Here is a 17,959-nt window from a genome sequence, read left to right as displayed (position 1 = left end):
AGCACATGCGCATTGCGCAGATGTATCCCGGAAGTGTTCCACACGTGTGCTAGATGAAGGAGGGCCTGTACTATTCTGAATCCTAGGGACTTCCCTGCTCCATTGAAGTTGAAATGTAAAAAATGGGTTATGTAAGGGTTAGATTTAGACGTCCTACTCCATTGAAGTTGAAATGTAAAAATGGATTTTGTAAGGGTTAAGTTAAGGTTAGGAACTGTCCCAAAGAGTCTGTCTAGCACTGACGGGAGCAAAAGCACGTGTCGATTAGCGTCACGGCACAAACAATTGCGTCATGGTAGCAGCATTAAGACTTTCGGTTTTCCGAGTTTGCCTTCAAAATAAAAGCCTGCGGTAAAACGCTATGTGTATGAAAATAAATCAAACATTTTTGCAGCTTAGCATAGTGCATAATGTAAAAATTACGTAACTAAAGAAAATTACTACTTTAGTGGTAGATCAGTAGAGTCTGTAGAATATGGTATGTTTTTTAACATTACTTTACTGCTCCAACCATTTTTCAATGTGCTCCACCATGTATTACATAGAGTCTATATGTGGTGTTATTTCATGGGGTACTGTGGTCTAAATACCTAGCAGCACTTGGTAGTCCACCAACTCCATTGACTGCAATGCAATGCAATACTGGGCTATAAATTACATATTGGTTTATAGAAAAAACAATTTTCTATGTGTCGAAGTAAAAGCGGAGTTGGGATTAGCAGTGGTGGAAAAAGTACGCAATTGTCATACTTGAGTAAAAGTATAGACACTTTAATAGAAAGTTATTCAAGTAAAAGTGAAAGTCACCCAGTAAAATACTACTTCAGTAAAAGTATTTGGTTTAAAATATACAGTACTTTAGTATCAAAGTAAATGTAATTGCAAAAATATACTTAAGAATCAAGAGTAAAAGTATAAATCATTTAAAATTCCTTATATTAAGCAAACCAGATGGCCCCGTTTTATTGTTTTATTCGTGGATAGCCAGGGGCACACTCCAACACTCATAATTTACAAACGAATCATTAGTGTTTTGTGAGTCCGCCAGATCAGGGGCAGTAGGGATGACCAGGGATGTTCTCTTGATGAGTGCATCAATTGGAATACTTTCCTGTCCTGCTAAGCATTCTAAAGGTAATGAGTACTTTTGGGTGTCAGGGAAAATGTATGGAGGAAACAGTGCATGCTTTTCTTTAGAAATGTAGTGAAGTAAAAGTAAAAAAAAACTACTTAAGTACTTTCAAGTATTTTAACTGAGGTATTTTACAACACTGTGAATTACTCATTAGGGTCTGTAGACATGGTTTAGTGGTAAACCTGAACCCTTCTAAATTTGCCTCAACCTGACAAAACACACTTCAGTGTATCCTCGCTTATTTCGATGTCAACCTCTCCAGTTGCATGCTGCTGATTCAGTTTTCATAGAGCTTACGATTTCCTCATCTGATAAACGTCTACCACAACTATCTGTCTCTAAGTGGTAGTATTCATTCCCAATATCATTGGTGTCTCCGGCTTGATGGGGCTGCACCACTGACACTGCATCATGTCAACTATTGGCTACATCAGGATGAAGAAAATAAGCAGGTTCTTTATCCCCAAAAGTGTGTATATTTTGCATATTAAGTTGGCAGTCTGAGGGACTTCGAGCAGTTGACGTTCCCTCCTTTAAACTCTCCACAGGCAATAGGTTTTGTGTTCATTTACATATTTCTTCTACCATTTTGTTAAATTTCACCATGTTGTCACTAGCAATAGAATGTGTCACAGTCCCCTTTAAGACTAAATACATTATGCAATGGCTGTACTTGAACTGAGTTGCATAGAAACGTAGCAGATTCTACATCATTTTGACTATTTGGAGATAGGCCAACACAATCAAACTGACACCTATTTGCACAGATATCACATGCTAGCATTGCTCATTTACTGTTATTTGATGATTTACAGAAACAAGAGTATTTTGGGTTTCTTATGCTGTGTGACCCATTCTTCACCATACTTAAGTTTCACTGCATTTCTCCTCACCACTCTGTTTGATTGATTTATTAATTAGTTTATTGTTTTTGACTTTGTTGCACTAACTTAAGTTTATGATGTCCTGTACTGGACCGCCAAGTCTAGGACCAAAAGGCTCCTCAACAGCTTCTACCCCCCCAAGCCATTAGACTGCTGAAAAATTCATAAAAATTGCCATTGGACAATTTACATTTCACGGTAAAGTCTACACTTTTTGTTGTGCATGTGACTAATAAAGTTTGATTTGATTTGCTCGTCATCTCCTATCTTATTACATATGGTTGACGGGCTTAAAGGGTTGGTCAACTCAACCTGATCCTCAATCTAATTAAGACCTTGAATGTTTCCTTGTCCCATATAATCCTAAGATTTTTTGATACTACGTTTAGTAACAATGGGTTTTCCAATTGGCCATTGCAAAGTTTTGTCAACTTCCTCCCAAAATTGGAAATTACATTTTTCAATATGCTGCATAACGTAATGTATTGCCATTGAAATAGCATGATATTTTCAAACATTTATTTAATTTTCCCCCATTTTTTATGACTCTTAACTTTTAGTTCTCTCTATAAGCCAATATGTAATTCATGGGCCTATAGTGCATTGCCTACATACTTAATTGGAGGACCGCGGACTGGAACCGGACCCAGAACGGGGTCAATACGGACCGCAACCAGGTTTCGACTCCTGGTATCATATAAACACACAATACATTGAAGAATGCATATAATTGCAGGAAATTTGCTTTAAAACAGCCAAACAAATCTCTGCTCCATGCAAAATGTGTAAAGTTGCAGGAAATTATTTCAATTTAAAACTGCACAATTTCTCTGCCAACAAGAGAGCAGTTTGAGGTTGCATGGGATGCGATGCGGGGGTTTATTACTACGTCAATAAATTACATTCTCCATCCGGACATTTGCCACCTAGGACATTTGTGTGACCAGACCTTCTCAAATAGTACTGGAGTACTCCTGATGTATTGCATGTGGACCAAAGAAGTGGATGGAGTAGAAAGTGTTGCTGGGTATATAGACCTCAGTCCCCCATTAAATAACACCATACATATTCTACAACCCCCCCACTTTTACTTCGGCACTTAGAATAGTTCTCTCTATAAGACAATATGTAATCTTGGGTTGCCATACCTCTAAAATTACTGTCACACCTCCCTTGGAGGTTTGGAGAATTTTGTATTGCAAAAACAGTTTGAATGGTTTGCTGGGTCCCAGCGCCAAGGTTTTGATTGGATGTTACATTTCAACAACCCTCCCTCCACATGCCTGTTGGTGCTACGTATTACGTTTGTTACTGTTTTCGACTGGGTAGGACACATTTGTTGTTCCTTATGCTAGTTTGCAACATTGCAGAAAATGGAAGAAAACCTGTAGGATAAACTGAATTCAGTTGCCAGAAGTGTGCTGTATACACATATATCAACATATTTTGATGGGGTTTTAATCTGAGATTGTCAGGCCATCCTCACACACTTTTGCACCCATAACACTAATCTACGTTGACGAGGACATACACCGCCTCTATCCTCCATTCTATTGGAGAACGTATAATCCCTGGATAATAAACTGGATGAACTCCGTTCGAGACTATCCTGTCAACGGGACCTGAAACTGTAATATCCTATGTTTCACGGAGGACATGGATAATATACATCTACCTGGTTTTTCTATGCATCGGCAGGACAGAACAGCTGGTGCGCAACCTCTAATATTAGTCTCGAGGTTCTGCTCACCTGAGTTAGAATACTTAATGATAAGCTGTAGACCATACTATTTACCAAGAGAGTTTATCTATATTTTTCATAGCTGTCTATTTACCCCCACAAACTCTGCAACTGGATCCTGGACTTCTTGATCTGTCACCCCTAGTTGGTGAGGGTAGGCAACAACACATCCGCCAGTCTGACCCTCAACACGATGGCCCCTCAGGGTTGCCTTCTTAGTCCCCTCCTGTACTCCCTGTTCACTCACAACTGTGTGGCCGCACACGACTCCAACACCATCATTAAGTTGTCAGACAACATGACGTGGTAGGCATGATCATCAACAACGATGAGACAGCCTATGAGGAGGAGGTCAGAGACCTGGCAGTGGGGGCAAGAACAACAACCTCTCCCTCAACAAGACAAATTAGCTGATTGTGGACTACAGGAAACAGAGGGCAGAGCACGTCCGCATTCACTTCGACAGGGCTGTAGTGGAGCGGGTCGAGAGATCGTGTTCCTCAGTGTCCACATCGTTAAGGATCTATCATCTACAGTGGGGCAAAAAATTATTTAGTAAGCCACCAATTGTGCAAGTTCTCCCACTTAAAAAGATGAGGGAGGCCTGTAATTTTCATCATAGGTACACTTCAACTATGACAGACAAAATGAGAAAAAAAATCCAGAAAATCACATTGTAGGATTTTTAATGAATTTATTTGCAAATTATGGTGGAAAATAAGTATTTGGTCAATAACAAAAGTTTATCTCAATACTTTGTTGTATACCCTTTGTTGGCAATGACAGAGGTCAAATGTTTTCTTTAAGTCTTCACAAGGTTTTCACACACTGTTGCAGGTACTTTGGTCCATTCCTCCATGCAGATCTCCTCTAAGGCAGTGATGTTTTGGGGCTGTTGCTGGGCAACACAGACTTTCAACTCCCTCCAAAGATTTTCTATGGGGTTGAGATCTGGAGACTGGCTAGGCCACTCCTGGACCTTGAAATGCTTCTTACGAAGCCACTCCTTTGTTGCCTGGGCGGTGTGTTTGGGATCATTGTCATGCTGAAAGACCCAGCCACGTTTCATCTTCAATGCCCTCGGTGATGGTTTTCACTCAAAATCTCACGATACATGGCCCCATTCATTCTTTCCTTTACACGGATCAGTCGTCCTGGTCCCTTTGCAGATAAACAGACCCAAAGCATGATGTTTCCACCCCCATGCTTCATAGTAGGTATGGTGTTCTTTGGACGCAACTCAACATTCTTTGTCCTCCAAACACGACGGGTTGAGTTTTTACCAAAAAGTTCTATTTTGGTTTCATCTGACCATATGACATTCTCCCAATCTTCTTCTGGATCATCCAAATGCTCTCTAGAAAACTTCAGACGGGCCTGGACATGAACTGGCTTAAGCAGGGGGACATGTCTGGCACTGCAGGATTTGAGTCCCTGGCGGCGTAGTGTGTTACTGATGGTAGGCTTTATTACTTTGGTCCCAGCTCTCTGTAGGTCATTCACTAGGTCCCCCTGTGTGGTTCTGGGATTTTTGCTCACCGTGTGATTGTGATAATTTTGACCCCACGGGGTGAGATCTTGTGTGGATCCCCAGATCGAGGGAGATTATCAGTGGTCTTGTATGTCTTCCATTTCCTAAGAATTTCTCTGAATGTTTCGCCTCTTGTCGAGATCAGTTGTGTCTTCATCGTACTTCGACCTGGTTGGAGAGATAAAATAAAATCTCATCGAGGGATGCCAAGCTACATACAAACATGTCACATTTTGAATAATACTGTATAACTGTGTTCTAAAGCTGTATCCGTACCCATCGGATGCAGTGATTACAAAATAGTGTACAAAAGATCATACAAAGGACTCTTATGTGGATGATGTTAAAAAATATTTGTTTGTCTGATGTGATTAATGAGGGGCATCCATTTGCTGCACTTGATGAATTTATGAAATTGCTTCTTCCAATTATTGATAAACATGCACCTGTTAAGAAACTGACTATTGGAACTGTTAAGGCTCCATGGATTGATGAGGAATTGAAAAACTGTATGGTTGAAAGAGATGGGCAAAAGGAGTGGCTAATAAGTCTGGCTGCACACCTGACTGGCTGACTTACTGCAAATTGAGACATTTTGTGACTAAACTCAACAACAAAAAAGAAGAAACTGTATTATGAAGCCAAGATTAATGAATGATGGAAAAAAAACATTTAAAACAAATTATGGCCAGAAAGACAAATTCAACTCCATATTTCATCAAATCAGATGGCTTATTCATCACAAAACCATTTGATGTTGCCAATTATTTGAATTATTATTTCATTGGCAAAGTGGGCAAACTTAGGCAGGAAAAGCCAACAACGAACAGTGAGCAATCGTATTCATGCATAGAAAAACTAGTAATGAAAAAATTATTGTTATTCATCAATAATGACAAACCTCCTGGTCTTGACTTAGATGGAAAGCTACTGAGGATGGTAGCTGACTCTATAGCCACTCCTATCTGTCATATTTTTAATCTGAGCCTAGAGGAAAGTCTTTGTCCTCAGGCCTGGAGTGAAGCCAAAGTAATTCCACTACCCAAGAGTTGTAAAGCAGTCTTTACTGGTTCTAACAGCAGACATACAAGCTTGTTTCCAGCTCTTAGCAAACTGTTGGAAAAACATTGTGTTTGACCAAATACAATGCTATTTTTCTGTAAACAAATTGACAACAAACTTTCAGCATGTTTATAGAGAAGGGCAGTCAACACTGACACAAATGACTGATGATTGGATAAAATAAATTGATAATAAGAAGATTGTGGGAGATGTACTGTGAGATTTCAGTGCAGCATTTGATATTATTGACCATAACCTGTTGTTGAAAAAAACATATGTGTTATGGCTTTTCAACCTCTGCCATATTGTGGATTCAGAGCTATCTATCTAATGAAACTCAAAGGGATTTCTTTAATGGAAGCTTCTCTAATGTCAAAAACACAGCCCTTGGAGATCAATTCTGAGGTAATAATTTGGCGCGGACTGGGTGAGCGTTTATGGGGTGAAATAAAACTAGAACTGCCAGTTCAGAATGTTGCAAGTTCTAGCAACAGCCCTAGCAACAGAATCTAGGACTCATCGAATCCCATTGTGATGTAGCGGGGGACACTATTAGGCCGGGGGACACTATTTGGCATGACAGGGCCTCAGTTCCTCAAAAAGTTCTACAGCTGCACCATTGCCAGCATCTTGACTGGCTGCATCACCGCTTGTTATGGAAACTGCTTGGCATCCAACCGTAAGGCGCTATAGAGGGTAGGGCGTAAAGCCCAGTACATCACTGGGGCTGAGCTGCCTGCCATCCAGAACACTATACCAGGCGGTGCCAGATGATGGTCCTAAAAAATCTCCAGCCACCCATGTCATAGACTGTTCTCTCTGCACAGCAAGCAGTACCGATGCAGTAAGTCTGGAACCAACAGCACATTGAACAGCTTCTACCCCCAAGACGTATGATTGTTAAATAGTTAGTAAACATTTTAACTAAATAGCTCCCAGGACTATCTAAATGTTTTGTCTCATCACATACACTGCTGCTACAGTTTATTATCTGTAATTTTATTCCTAGTTATATGTACATATCTACCTGAATTACCTTGTACCTCTGCAAATCGACTCGGTACTGGTACTCCATATGTATATAGCCAAGTTATCGTTACTCATTGTGTATTTATTATTACGTGTTTTACTTTTCTATCATTCTTTCTTTCTCTCTGCATTGTACGGAAGGGCCCGTAACCTTCCGAGAGGCGCAGCGGTCTAAGGCACTGGATCGCAGTGCTTGAGACGTCACTACAGCCCCGGGTTCGATCCCAGGCTGTGTCACTGCCGGCCATGACCGGGAGACCCATGAGGCTGCGCACAATTGGCCCAGTGTCATCTGGGAGAGGGGAGGGTTTGGCCAGCCGGGATTTCCTTTTCCCATCATGCTCTAGTGACCCCTTGTGGCGGGCAGGGTGCCTGCAAGTTGACTGTGTTTCCTCCGATTGAGGGGAGTGTGGCTGGCTTCCGGGTTAAGTGAGCAGTGTGTCAAGAAGCAGTGCGGCTTGGCAGGGTCATGTTTCAGAGGAAGCATGGCTCTTGATCTTCGCCTTTCCCGAGTACATACGAGAGTTGCAGCGATGGGTCAAGACTGTAACTACCAATTGGATATCACAAAAAGGGGTAAAGTACACTTTCTTTTATCAAGGAATGACCTGTAAGCATTTCACTGTTAGTCTACACCTGTTGTTTTTCGAAGTATGCGACTAATACAATTTAATTTGATTCTAGTGAGTACGATTGGAACTCCACCCAAGCAAGGTATTTGATTGGTTTGATGTGTTGTGAGGCGTCATTGATTTACACCAGGTTCCCACCCATAACAATTTTTTGCCATGAACTTTGCGAGAGGCTAGCCAATATGTAATTTATTGGACTATAGTGTATTGCTTTGGGACCAATGGAGTTGTTGGAGTAAAAAGTGTTGCTGGGCATATCTGCCCCGTTCAAAACAACTGTGAAGTGGGAACTCGGAAATCTCTGACTTCCGACTTCAGAGCGCTCAAGACAACTGGGAACGCAGAAAAAACTAGCTCAAACATGGAGAAATAGTTTTGAACGGTCATCCAACTCGGAATTCGAAGTCGGAAACTCTGGCATCCTTCCAGAGCTCCGACTTTCCGACCTGAAGATCACCGACGTCATGATTAGATCTTGTTACCCCCCCAACTTCCTAGTTGTCTTGAAAGCATCAATAGACCTCAGAACCCCATGAAATAACACCAAACATTATGAACACCTGTCCTTTCCATGACATAGTCTGACCAGGTGAATCCAGGTAAAAGCTATGATCCCTTTTTAATGTCACTTGTTAAATCCACTTCAATCAGTGTAGATGAAGGGGAGGAATCAGATTAAAGAAGGATTTTAAAGCCTTGAAACAATTGAGACATGGATTGTGTATGTGTGCCATTCAGAGGGTGAATCGGCAAGACAAAATATATGTCAGTGCTTCATTTGAGCAGGATCTTGCTGGAACAGGATCCGGCACCTCTCAATGTTGGACTGTTTCCTTCCGTTACCTATTTGCCAGGATCCGGTACCTCGTGGCATGAAACCACGTTTTCACGGTTTGCAATGTAAAAATTGGAATAAAAGCAATCACAGTTAATTCGAGTTGCCTCCTCTGTAATTATCCTGCCACCTAAAAAAAACGTAGCCTTATGTGAAAATGTAGATTTTCAGTCCGTGCCTGACATTCCCAGAATTGACTCGGGTTGGGCCAGCCCGGGTTTATGATTTGCGCAACATTTTAGGCTGGGGACCAACTCCTTATAGTTGCTGTGGTGCGAGAGAGAAGCATGCCAGTATCTCTATCAGAATGAGATTCACTTGGTATGATCTCTTTCCCTCTCTCTGCTCTGATAGACATGAGCCTGCAACTACCAACTACCAACTACCAACTTCCAGCGTTGTACTTAATTTATTTCCTTATAGAATCATGGCCATGGGAAGGGCTGCACCACTGATGAATTGAAATAAATTTGCCAAAGTTATAGAATTACTGCCATCTGTTCAGAAATAAATCAAATAAATCTGAATACTACACCAGCAGTAGGCCTATAATTTTGCCACAGAGGATCAATAGTTTTTTTTTTGATAGCCTAGCTTGGATTGTGTGTAGCCCATAACAAGGCATTGCCTACGGCCGGGAACGTGTGGTAAATCTGTCAGTGAACAGCATGCAGCCAATACAGGCCTTTCGCCATCCTTCTCTACACCTTCTGCACTACTCAGATCCTGGCCACCTCAACCTTCCTCTCTCGCACCGGACACTTCCAATCCCCAGCAACACGGGCACCCCTACATTTGACACATACAACTTTTTGCACCAAAACTACACCATCCTCTGTCCTATGCCCTGCTGCACACTTCACATATATTGGAATTTCCCTCCTACACTCCTGCAACATGACCATAAACATGCCACCTGAAACACCGCAGTTGGTCCAGCACAAAATATCTAACAGGACAACTGATATAGCCTAAGATGACTTTGTCGGGGTAAACACTCTCTTTCAAAACTCAAAAGGACAGACTGTGTCACCTCTGCTTCACCATGCTCCCGACTGGGAGCGGCAGGCTCACAAACACCAGGGATCTTGAACTTCAATTGCTCCACCTCCACACATAACACTACCCCAGAAATCAGTCCTTTCAATGGTGCCCTGTTCCTAAGAGCAAAGCAAGAAACAGATATTGACCCGAGTTGCGTGGCACAGAGAGCCTGCTCACTCTGGGCGGAAGAAACACAAACAAACATCACAAATCCACTTTGGGTTACCTTCACCAGTTTAACAGTACCTAACATCTTTCCCACCCAACCTGATAACAAATATGGATCAGCCAAAAGGCCTGGATCCACTTTCTCCAAGAATCCCACTCCCACTGTGACCAAACACATCTTTATCATAACCATGACCATAACCGATGTAAGGCTCGGGCTCCGAGTTCCACCTTCCACCTCACTGAAATCTCTCTCATTCACTTCCATTTCACCTCCAGAACTCGGCATGGAAGACAGCTCACTCGATTTGTACTTGATCTTTTTTTTTTAATCACCATCTTGATCAGCTTCAAGTTCAACCTCTGCTTTGCTCATTCTCTTCAACCTCTTTTCACCTCCATTCCGCCTCCGAAATCCACATTTCCGTCCCAATATTAATGTTCTCCCAGCTTTGCTAGCTCTCCGGTGGTATCCCGACAGAACTCCATCTCATAATCATTTCAACTGCATGAATACATTTTTTTCATCAGCCATGTTCCATAGCTGTCTTCGCTAGACCTACTTCGGCAACTAGAATACTTTCTCTCTATAAGCCAATATGTATTTCATATACAGTGTATTTATTGCATTGGGGCATTTATTTGGCAAAACATTTTGAACCCAAATGTAATGCAAATGTCACTTATATATGAGAAAATATTAATAATTGTTAATGTTTAGACAATACATATATATTGTGGTAAACCATGGGGTGTTGGGTTGAGAGTGCAGAGATTGACACCGAGACAGGGAGGCTTTAGTCTGCAAAAACAACTTTACTAAGACACATAACATATACAAACATAACAACAAAAATAACAACGAAAATCCCTTAGGTTTGGCTTGGTCCTTCTTCTTTACTTTAGTTGGGTGTCGGTCTCTCCGTTCTCCTTCGCGGTGTGTCATCGTGCTCCCTTTATTTAGCCTCCACGGCTGGTTGGCACTTTCCTCTAATTACCACTTAGCTGTCCGTGTTGGGGTGCCCAGCTCCCGTATTCCCAGCAGAGGGAGCCAACGTCGCCTCACGTACCTCCCCTCTATTACCATCCCCCGGGGTAGACCTCCTGGGATACCACAAAATATATATATACACTACCGTTCAAAAGTTTGGGGTCACCTACAATTGTCCTTGTTTTGGAAAGAAAAGCACATTTTTTTGTCCATTAAAATAACATCAAATTTATCTAAATACAGTGTAGACATTGTTCATGTTGTAAATTACTATTGTAGCTGGAATGTCTACTTACAGTTGAAGTCGGAAGATTACATACACTTAGGTTGGAGTCATTAAAACTCGTTGTTCAACCACTCCACAAATTTCTTGTTAACAAACTATAGTTTTGGCAAGTTGGTTGGGACATCTACTTTGTGCATGACACAAGTACCTTTCCAACAATTGTTTACAGACAGATAATTTTACTTATAATTCACTGTATCACAATTCCAGTGGGTCAGAAGTTTACATACACTGAATTGACTGTGCCTTTAAACAGCTTGGAAATTTCCAGAAAATTATGTCATGGCTTTAGAAGCTTCTGGTAGGCTAATTGACATAATTTGATCCGACTTGTGGATGTATTACCTCAAACTCAGTGCCTCTTTGCTTGATATCATGAGAAAATCAAAAGAAATCAGCCAAGACCTCAGAAAAAAAATGGTAGACCTTCACAAGTCTGGTTCATCCTTGGGAGCAATTTCCAAATGCCTGAAGGTACCACGTTCATCTTTACAAACAATAGTATGCAAGTATAAACACCATGGGACCACGCAGCCATCATACTGCTCAGGAAGGAGACGCGTTCTGTCTCCTAGAGATGAACATACTTTGGTGTGAAAAGTGCAAATCAATCCCAGAACCACAGCAAAGGACCTTGTGAATATGCTGGAGGAAACAGGTACAAACAGCTACTCCCTATACAGAACAGCACCAACTGATTCTAACCAGAATATAAAGAGGAGTGGGAGGCCCTGGTGCACAGCTGAGCAAGAGGACAAGTACATTAGAGTGTCTAGTTTGAAAAACAGATGCCTCACAAGTCCTCAACTGGCGACTCCGGGATACTGGCCTTCTAGTCTGTTTTTCTTTAAAAAATAAGGACATTTGTAAGTGACCCCAAACTTTTATAAATAAATAAATATATACAGTACCTGTCAAAAGTTTGGACACACCTACTCATTCAAGGGTTTTTCTTTATTTGTACTATTTTCTTGTGAAGACATTAAAACTACAAAATAACACATGGAATCATGTAGTAACCAAAAAACTGTTCAACAAATCAAAATATATTTTATATTTGACATTCTTCAAAGTAGCCACCCTTTGATGACATCTTTGTACACACTTGGCACTCTCTCAACTAGCTTCACCTGGATTGCTTTTCCAACAGTCTTGAAGGAATCTGTGGTCCAACTCATCCCAAACCATCTCTATCGGGTTGAGGTCGGGTGATTGTGGAGGCCAGGTCGTCTGATGCAGCACTCCATCACTCTGCTTCTTCTTCAAATAGCCCTTAGACAGCCTGGAGGTGTGTTGGGTCATTGTCCTGTTGAAAAACTAATTATAGTCACACTAAGTGCAAACCAGATGGGATGGCGTATCGCTGCAGAATCTGTGGTAACCATGCTGGTTAAGTGTGCCTTGAATTTTAAATAAATCAGTGTCACCAGCAAAGCACCCGCACACCATCACACCTCCTCCTCCGGGCTTCACGGTGGGAACCACACATGCGGAGATCATCCGTTCACCTACTCTGCATCTCACAAAGACACGACGGTTGGAACCAAAAATCTCAAATCAGACCAAAGGGCAGATTAACACCAGTCTAATGTCCATTGCTTGTGTTTCTTGGCCCAAGAAAGTATCTTATTTTTGGTGTCCTTTAGTAGTGGTTTCTTTGCAGCAGTTCGACCATGAAGACCAGATTCATGAGGTAACTCTGGGTCTTCCTTTCCTGTGGTGGTCCTCAATGAGAGCCAGTTTCATCATAGCGCTTGATGGTTTTTGTGACAGCACTTGAAGAAACTTTCAAAGTTTTAGATATTTTCTGCCATTGACTGACCTTCATGTCTTAAAGTAATGATGGACTGTTGTTTCTCTTTGCTTATTTGAGCTGTTCTTGCTATAATATGGACTTGGACTTTTACCAAATAGTGCTATCTTATTTATACCACCCCTACCTTGTCACAACACAACTGATTGGCTCAAGCATATTAAGAAGGAAAGAAATTCCACACATTAACTTTTAACATGGCACACCTGTTAACTGAAATGCATTCCAGGTTACCACCTGATGTAGCTGGTTGATAGACTGCCATGCTTGTGCAAAGCGATCATCAATGTAAGAGTGGCTACTTTGAAGAATCTCAAATATAACATATATTTGGATTTGTTTAGGATTTTTTTGGTTACTACATGATTCCATATGTATTATTTCATAGTGTTGACTTCTTCACTATTAATCTTCAATGTAGAAACTAGTAAAATAAAGAAACTCTTGAAAGGTGTGTCGAAACTTTTGACAGGTACTGTATAGATCATGAATAAATACAGATTAATTCAACTTTTAAATTGGGGACTTTTACTTTGAACATTTTCGATTTTACGTGACCTGGAAGTACTTCTTTATTGTCGCTGTGGAGAAGATTTTAGGAAGTCCTTGAAAATATAACACACACAGCCAGTTTATTTATCAAAACACGGGGCTACAACCATGGCAAGAAGATTAATGTAAGTTGCAGTTATTATATATAATGGCACTGTTCTTCAAGTCGCCTTCAGAAAAATCAGTCTGCTCACGTAGCAAACGTTATCTTTAGATGTAGGCTAGTTAGTTAGCTGCCGTAACTGTAAAGGTATCTAATACCGTAGCTAGCTAAATCGCCAGTTATTGTTGTAAAAAGACCATAGACAGAGGCAAGTAACGTTAGTTTAGTTTTCTGTAGATCAAGAAAGCTATCTTCCCAACTAACTATATTTATTTAGCTAGTTAGTTGCTTACTTGTCAAACAGTGTGTTGCTTTGCTGATTAACCTCAACTCCACGAGTTAAAGTGGAACTGACAGTGTTAACTGCTTTGAGTATATTAAGACACTCATGTCAGGCAATAGTATCAAATTCCCAGTTTATGCTACAAAACTAACTTTATAAGAGGTTTTAAAAATAAATAATATTTGACAAAAAATCCATGATGTGCGGCAGGTAGCCTAGTGATTAGGGCGTTGAGCCAGTAACCGAAGTGTTGCTGGACCGGAATCCCCGAGCTGACAAGGTACACATCTGTCGTTCTGTCCCTGAACAAGGCACTGTTCTTAAGCCATCATTGAAAATAAGAATGAGTTCTTAACTAACTTACGTAGGTAAAGAAAGGTTACATTTTAAATACAAATGTACAGTAAGGCGTTGTTGGCAGAATAGATGGATGCTGTTCAATGCATGATTCATATATTTCACCAATACATTTCTTGGCAGTCCAAAAAATATTGCTCTCAGGTTGTATCAGAGATGGCCTGGTACATTGTTTGCAGCACCATCCATTCGGGATGCACTGTTTCAATGACTTAATATTCTGAAGAAAAAAAAAGTCTGGGAATGTCAATACAATCAAACTAGCAAGTGCAATGATCGCAAGTCTGTCATAACGTGGCTAATAGGCTAGCGCACGTGTTACTCAAGGCAAAGATTTGTATCACTAAACCAAGATAGACCACAGCCTCTCGTTTCCAATTGGAACAAATTAGTCAAAGTGGGCGGGACAAGCAAGGAGGTGGGCAGAGCCAAGCACGTGCTAGTGAGATCCTATTGGCCCGTTCTAGCAGATATCTGCATATTTCCGTTACAATTTGCTTCTGCAGCATAAACAACAGATTATATACACTTTTGCAAAAGGTAAAGTCTACAAAACTTAGTCCACTCTGTTCATAACATATTCTAGTTTTGGGAACAGAAAACTGTATTGAGATCAAAAGTTTCATCTTTGAGAAAATGTCAGCCAAAATCCATCTCGTTCCATCTTCTCATGGTGGACTTCGTCTCGCTACAGTATTTGGTAGTGAGTGGAAACGCTAAGCGAATGCTTCACATTTATTCATCTGGTGAAATGTCTGTCTCATTGTTCTGTCTGTGCTCAAGTCATGATGCTGTACTTTTCTATTTGGCCCGTGCAATGATTTGTGTTGTCAATTCATTTTGGCCAGCTACCATATCGCCCATGATGTGCTGCACTACAAGTCACAAGCAAGTATACAGTGCATTGGGAAAGTATTCAGAACTCATGAGTTTTTCCACATTTTATTATGTTACAGCCTTATTCTAAAATGGAATTAAATTGTTTCCCCCCCTCAATCTACCCATAATGACAAAGCAGAAACAGGTTTTTAGAAACAACTAACTGAAATAACATTTACATAAGTATTCAGACCTTTTACTCTATGATTTGTTGTAGCTCCATTGGCAGCGATTACAGCCTGGAGTCTTCTTTGGTATGACGCTACAAGCTTGGCACACCTGTATTTGAGGAGGTTCTCTGCAGATCCTCTCAATCTCTGTCAGGTTGGATGGGGAGCATTGCTGCACAGATATTTTCAGGTCTCTCCAGAGATGTTCAATCGGGTTCAAGTCCGGGCTTTGGCGGTGCCACTCAAGGACATTCAAAGACTAGTCCCGAATCCACTCCTGCATTGTCTTGGCTGTGTGTTTTGGGCCGTTGTCCTGTTGGAAGGTGAACCTTCGCCTCAGTGTGAGGTCGTGAGCGCTCTGGAGCAGGTTTTCATCAAGGATCTCTCTACTTTGCTCCGTTCATCTTTCCTTCGATCCCAGTTTCTGCCGCTGAAAAACATCCCTACAGCATGATGCGGCCACTCTTGTGCTTCACCGTAGGGATGGTGCCGGGTTTCCTCCAGATGTGACCCTTGGCATTCAGGCCAAAAGAGTTCAATCTTGGTCTCAAGCAAACTCCAAGCGGGCTGTTATGTGCCTTTTACTGGCCACTATCATATAGGCCTGATTGGTGGAGTGCTGCAGAGATGGTTGTCCTTCTGGAAGATTCTCCCATCTCCACAGAGGAACTTTGGAGCTCTGTCAGAGTGATCGGGTTCTTAGTCACCTTCCTGACCAGCGCTTCTCCCCCGATTGCTCAGTTTGGCTGGGCGGCCAATTCTATGAAGAGTCTTGGTGGTTCCAGACTTCTTCCATTTAAGAATGATGGTGGCCACTGTGGTTTTGTTGACCTTCAATGCTGCAGACATTTTTTTTGTACCCTTTCCCAGATCTGTGCCTTGACACAATCCTGCCTCGGAGCTCTACGGACAATTGCTTTGACCATATGGCTTGTATTTTTTTGCTCTGACATACACTGTCAACTGTGGGACCATATAGACAGGTGTGTGCCTTTCCAAATCATGTCGAATCAATTTAACTTACCACGGGTAGACTCCAACCAAGTTGTAGAAACATTTCAAGGATGATGAATGGAAACGGGATGCACCTGATCTCAGTTTCGAGTCTCATTGCAAAGGGTCTGAATACTTATGTAAGTATGATATTTCTGTTTATTTGTAATAGTCAAGGGGTCTGAATACTCTCTCTAACTGCACTGTATCTCTTTTGTTTTAACATATTATATAGAGCATCCTATGTACATAAGTGGATATTATAAAGGGTCATCTTTTTCAAATAATACAATGGCAGTTTGTGGCGCAGCCTATGCCTATATACAAAAAAAGCATGCATCTATGTTTGGCCTGCAAATTTGTAATTTTTTTCAATGTGGCCCCTGTGCACTGATTTGAGTTTGACAACTTTGGGCTAGCGTATCCTTTTTATGTAGCTATTTTTTTTTAGCAAGCTAGCGTTGGCTAGCTAGTTGCTGGGAGGATGTCATGTCATTGGAGGAGTCATTGTTTTTGGTGGCTACAGCTAGAGCTACAGGGGACGTTTGTTTAGCTAGCAAGAAATGTGAATCACTTTGCTAGCTAGTGATTCTGAACTTGAATGGCTGTAGTCCATTTTGAGCATATGTCTTAGTGGTATTTACATTTTTGCAGAAATCAATTCAGGTGTATTTTTTGGCGAATGTGTTCTAATGATCTAACGTCGAGCTGTTGCTCCTGCCTGTAAACACACAGTCCAGTTCAAAGTGAATAATGAGAAACAGATGGCTCACAAGTCCTCAACTTGCAGCTTCATTAAATTGTACCCGCAAAACACCAGTCTCAACATCAACAGTGTAGAGGCGACTCCGGGATGCTGGCCTTCTAGGCAGAGTTGCAAAGAAAAAGCCATATCTCAGACTGGCCAATAAAAATAAAAGATGAAGATGGGCAAAAGAACACACACTGGACAGAGGAACTCTGCCCAGAAGGCCAGCATCCGAGTCGCCTCTTCACTGTTGATGTTGAGACTGGTGTTTTGCGGGTACAGGTCGACCGATTAATCGGAATGGCCGATTTAATTAGGGCCGATTTCAAGTTTTCATAAAATCGGAAATCAGTATTTTTGGGCGCCGATGTGCCGTTTTTTTTTTTTATATATATATTTTTTTTACATTTAATTTTTATTTTTTTAAATTTTTTTTAATACCTTTATTTAACTAGGCAAGTCATTTAAGAACACATTCTTATTTTCAATGACGGCCTAGGAATGGTGGGTTAACTGCCTTGTTCAGGGGCAGAACAACAGATTTTCACCATGTCAGCTCGGGGGATCCAATCTTGCAACCTTACAGTTAACTAGTCCAACGCAATTGCCTCTCTCTCGTTGCACTCCACAAGGAGACCTGGAAGGTGACTAAGAACCCGATCACTCGGCCTGTTACGCGAATGCAGTAAGCCAAGATAAGTTGCTAGCTTGCATGAAACTTAC

General features: G+C 41.3%; 1 protein-coding gene across 1 annotated transcript in view; it reads left to right on the top strand.

Annotated features, from left to right (window-relative positions):
* The first annotated feature begins 13,709 nt into the window (after nucleotides 1-13,709).
* Nucleotides 13,710-17,959, top strand: part of LOC139367955 (mitochondrial ribosomal protein L23) — a 126,271-nt gene continuing 122,021 nt past the window's right edge. Inside the window, exon 1 of the mRNA XM_071106381.1 lies at nucleotides 13,710-13,828. Coding sequence (XP_070962482.1) covers nucleotides 13,812-13,828 — 17 coding nt within the window. The 5' untranslated portion in view covers nucleotides 13,710-13,811. The remainder of the gene's footprint in view (nucleotides 13,829-17,959) is intronic.

The sequence above is a fragment of the Oncorhynchus clarkii genome, chromosome 2 (genome assembly GCF_045791955.1).
Source record: "Oncorhynchus clarkii lewisi isolate Uvic-CL-2024 chromosome 2, UVic_Ocla_1.0, whole genome shotgun sequence".
NCBI lineage: Eukaryota > Metazoa > Chordata > Actinopteri > Salmoniformes > Salmonidae > Oncorhynchus > Oncorhynchus clarkii.
This window is presented reverse-complemented; position numbering and strand designations above follow the sequence as displayed.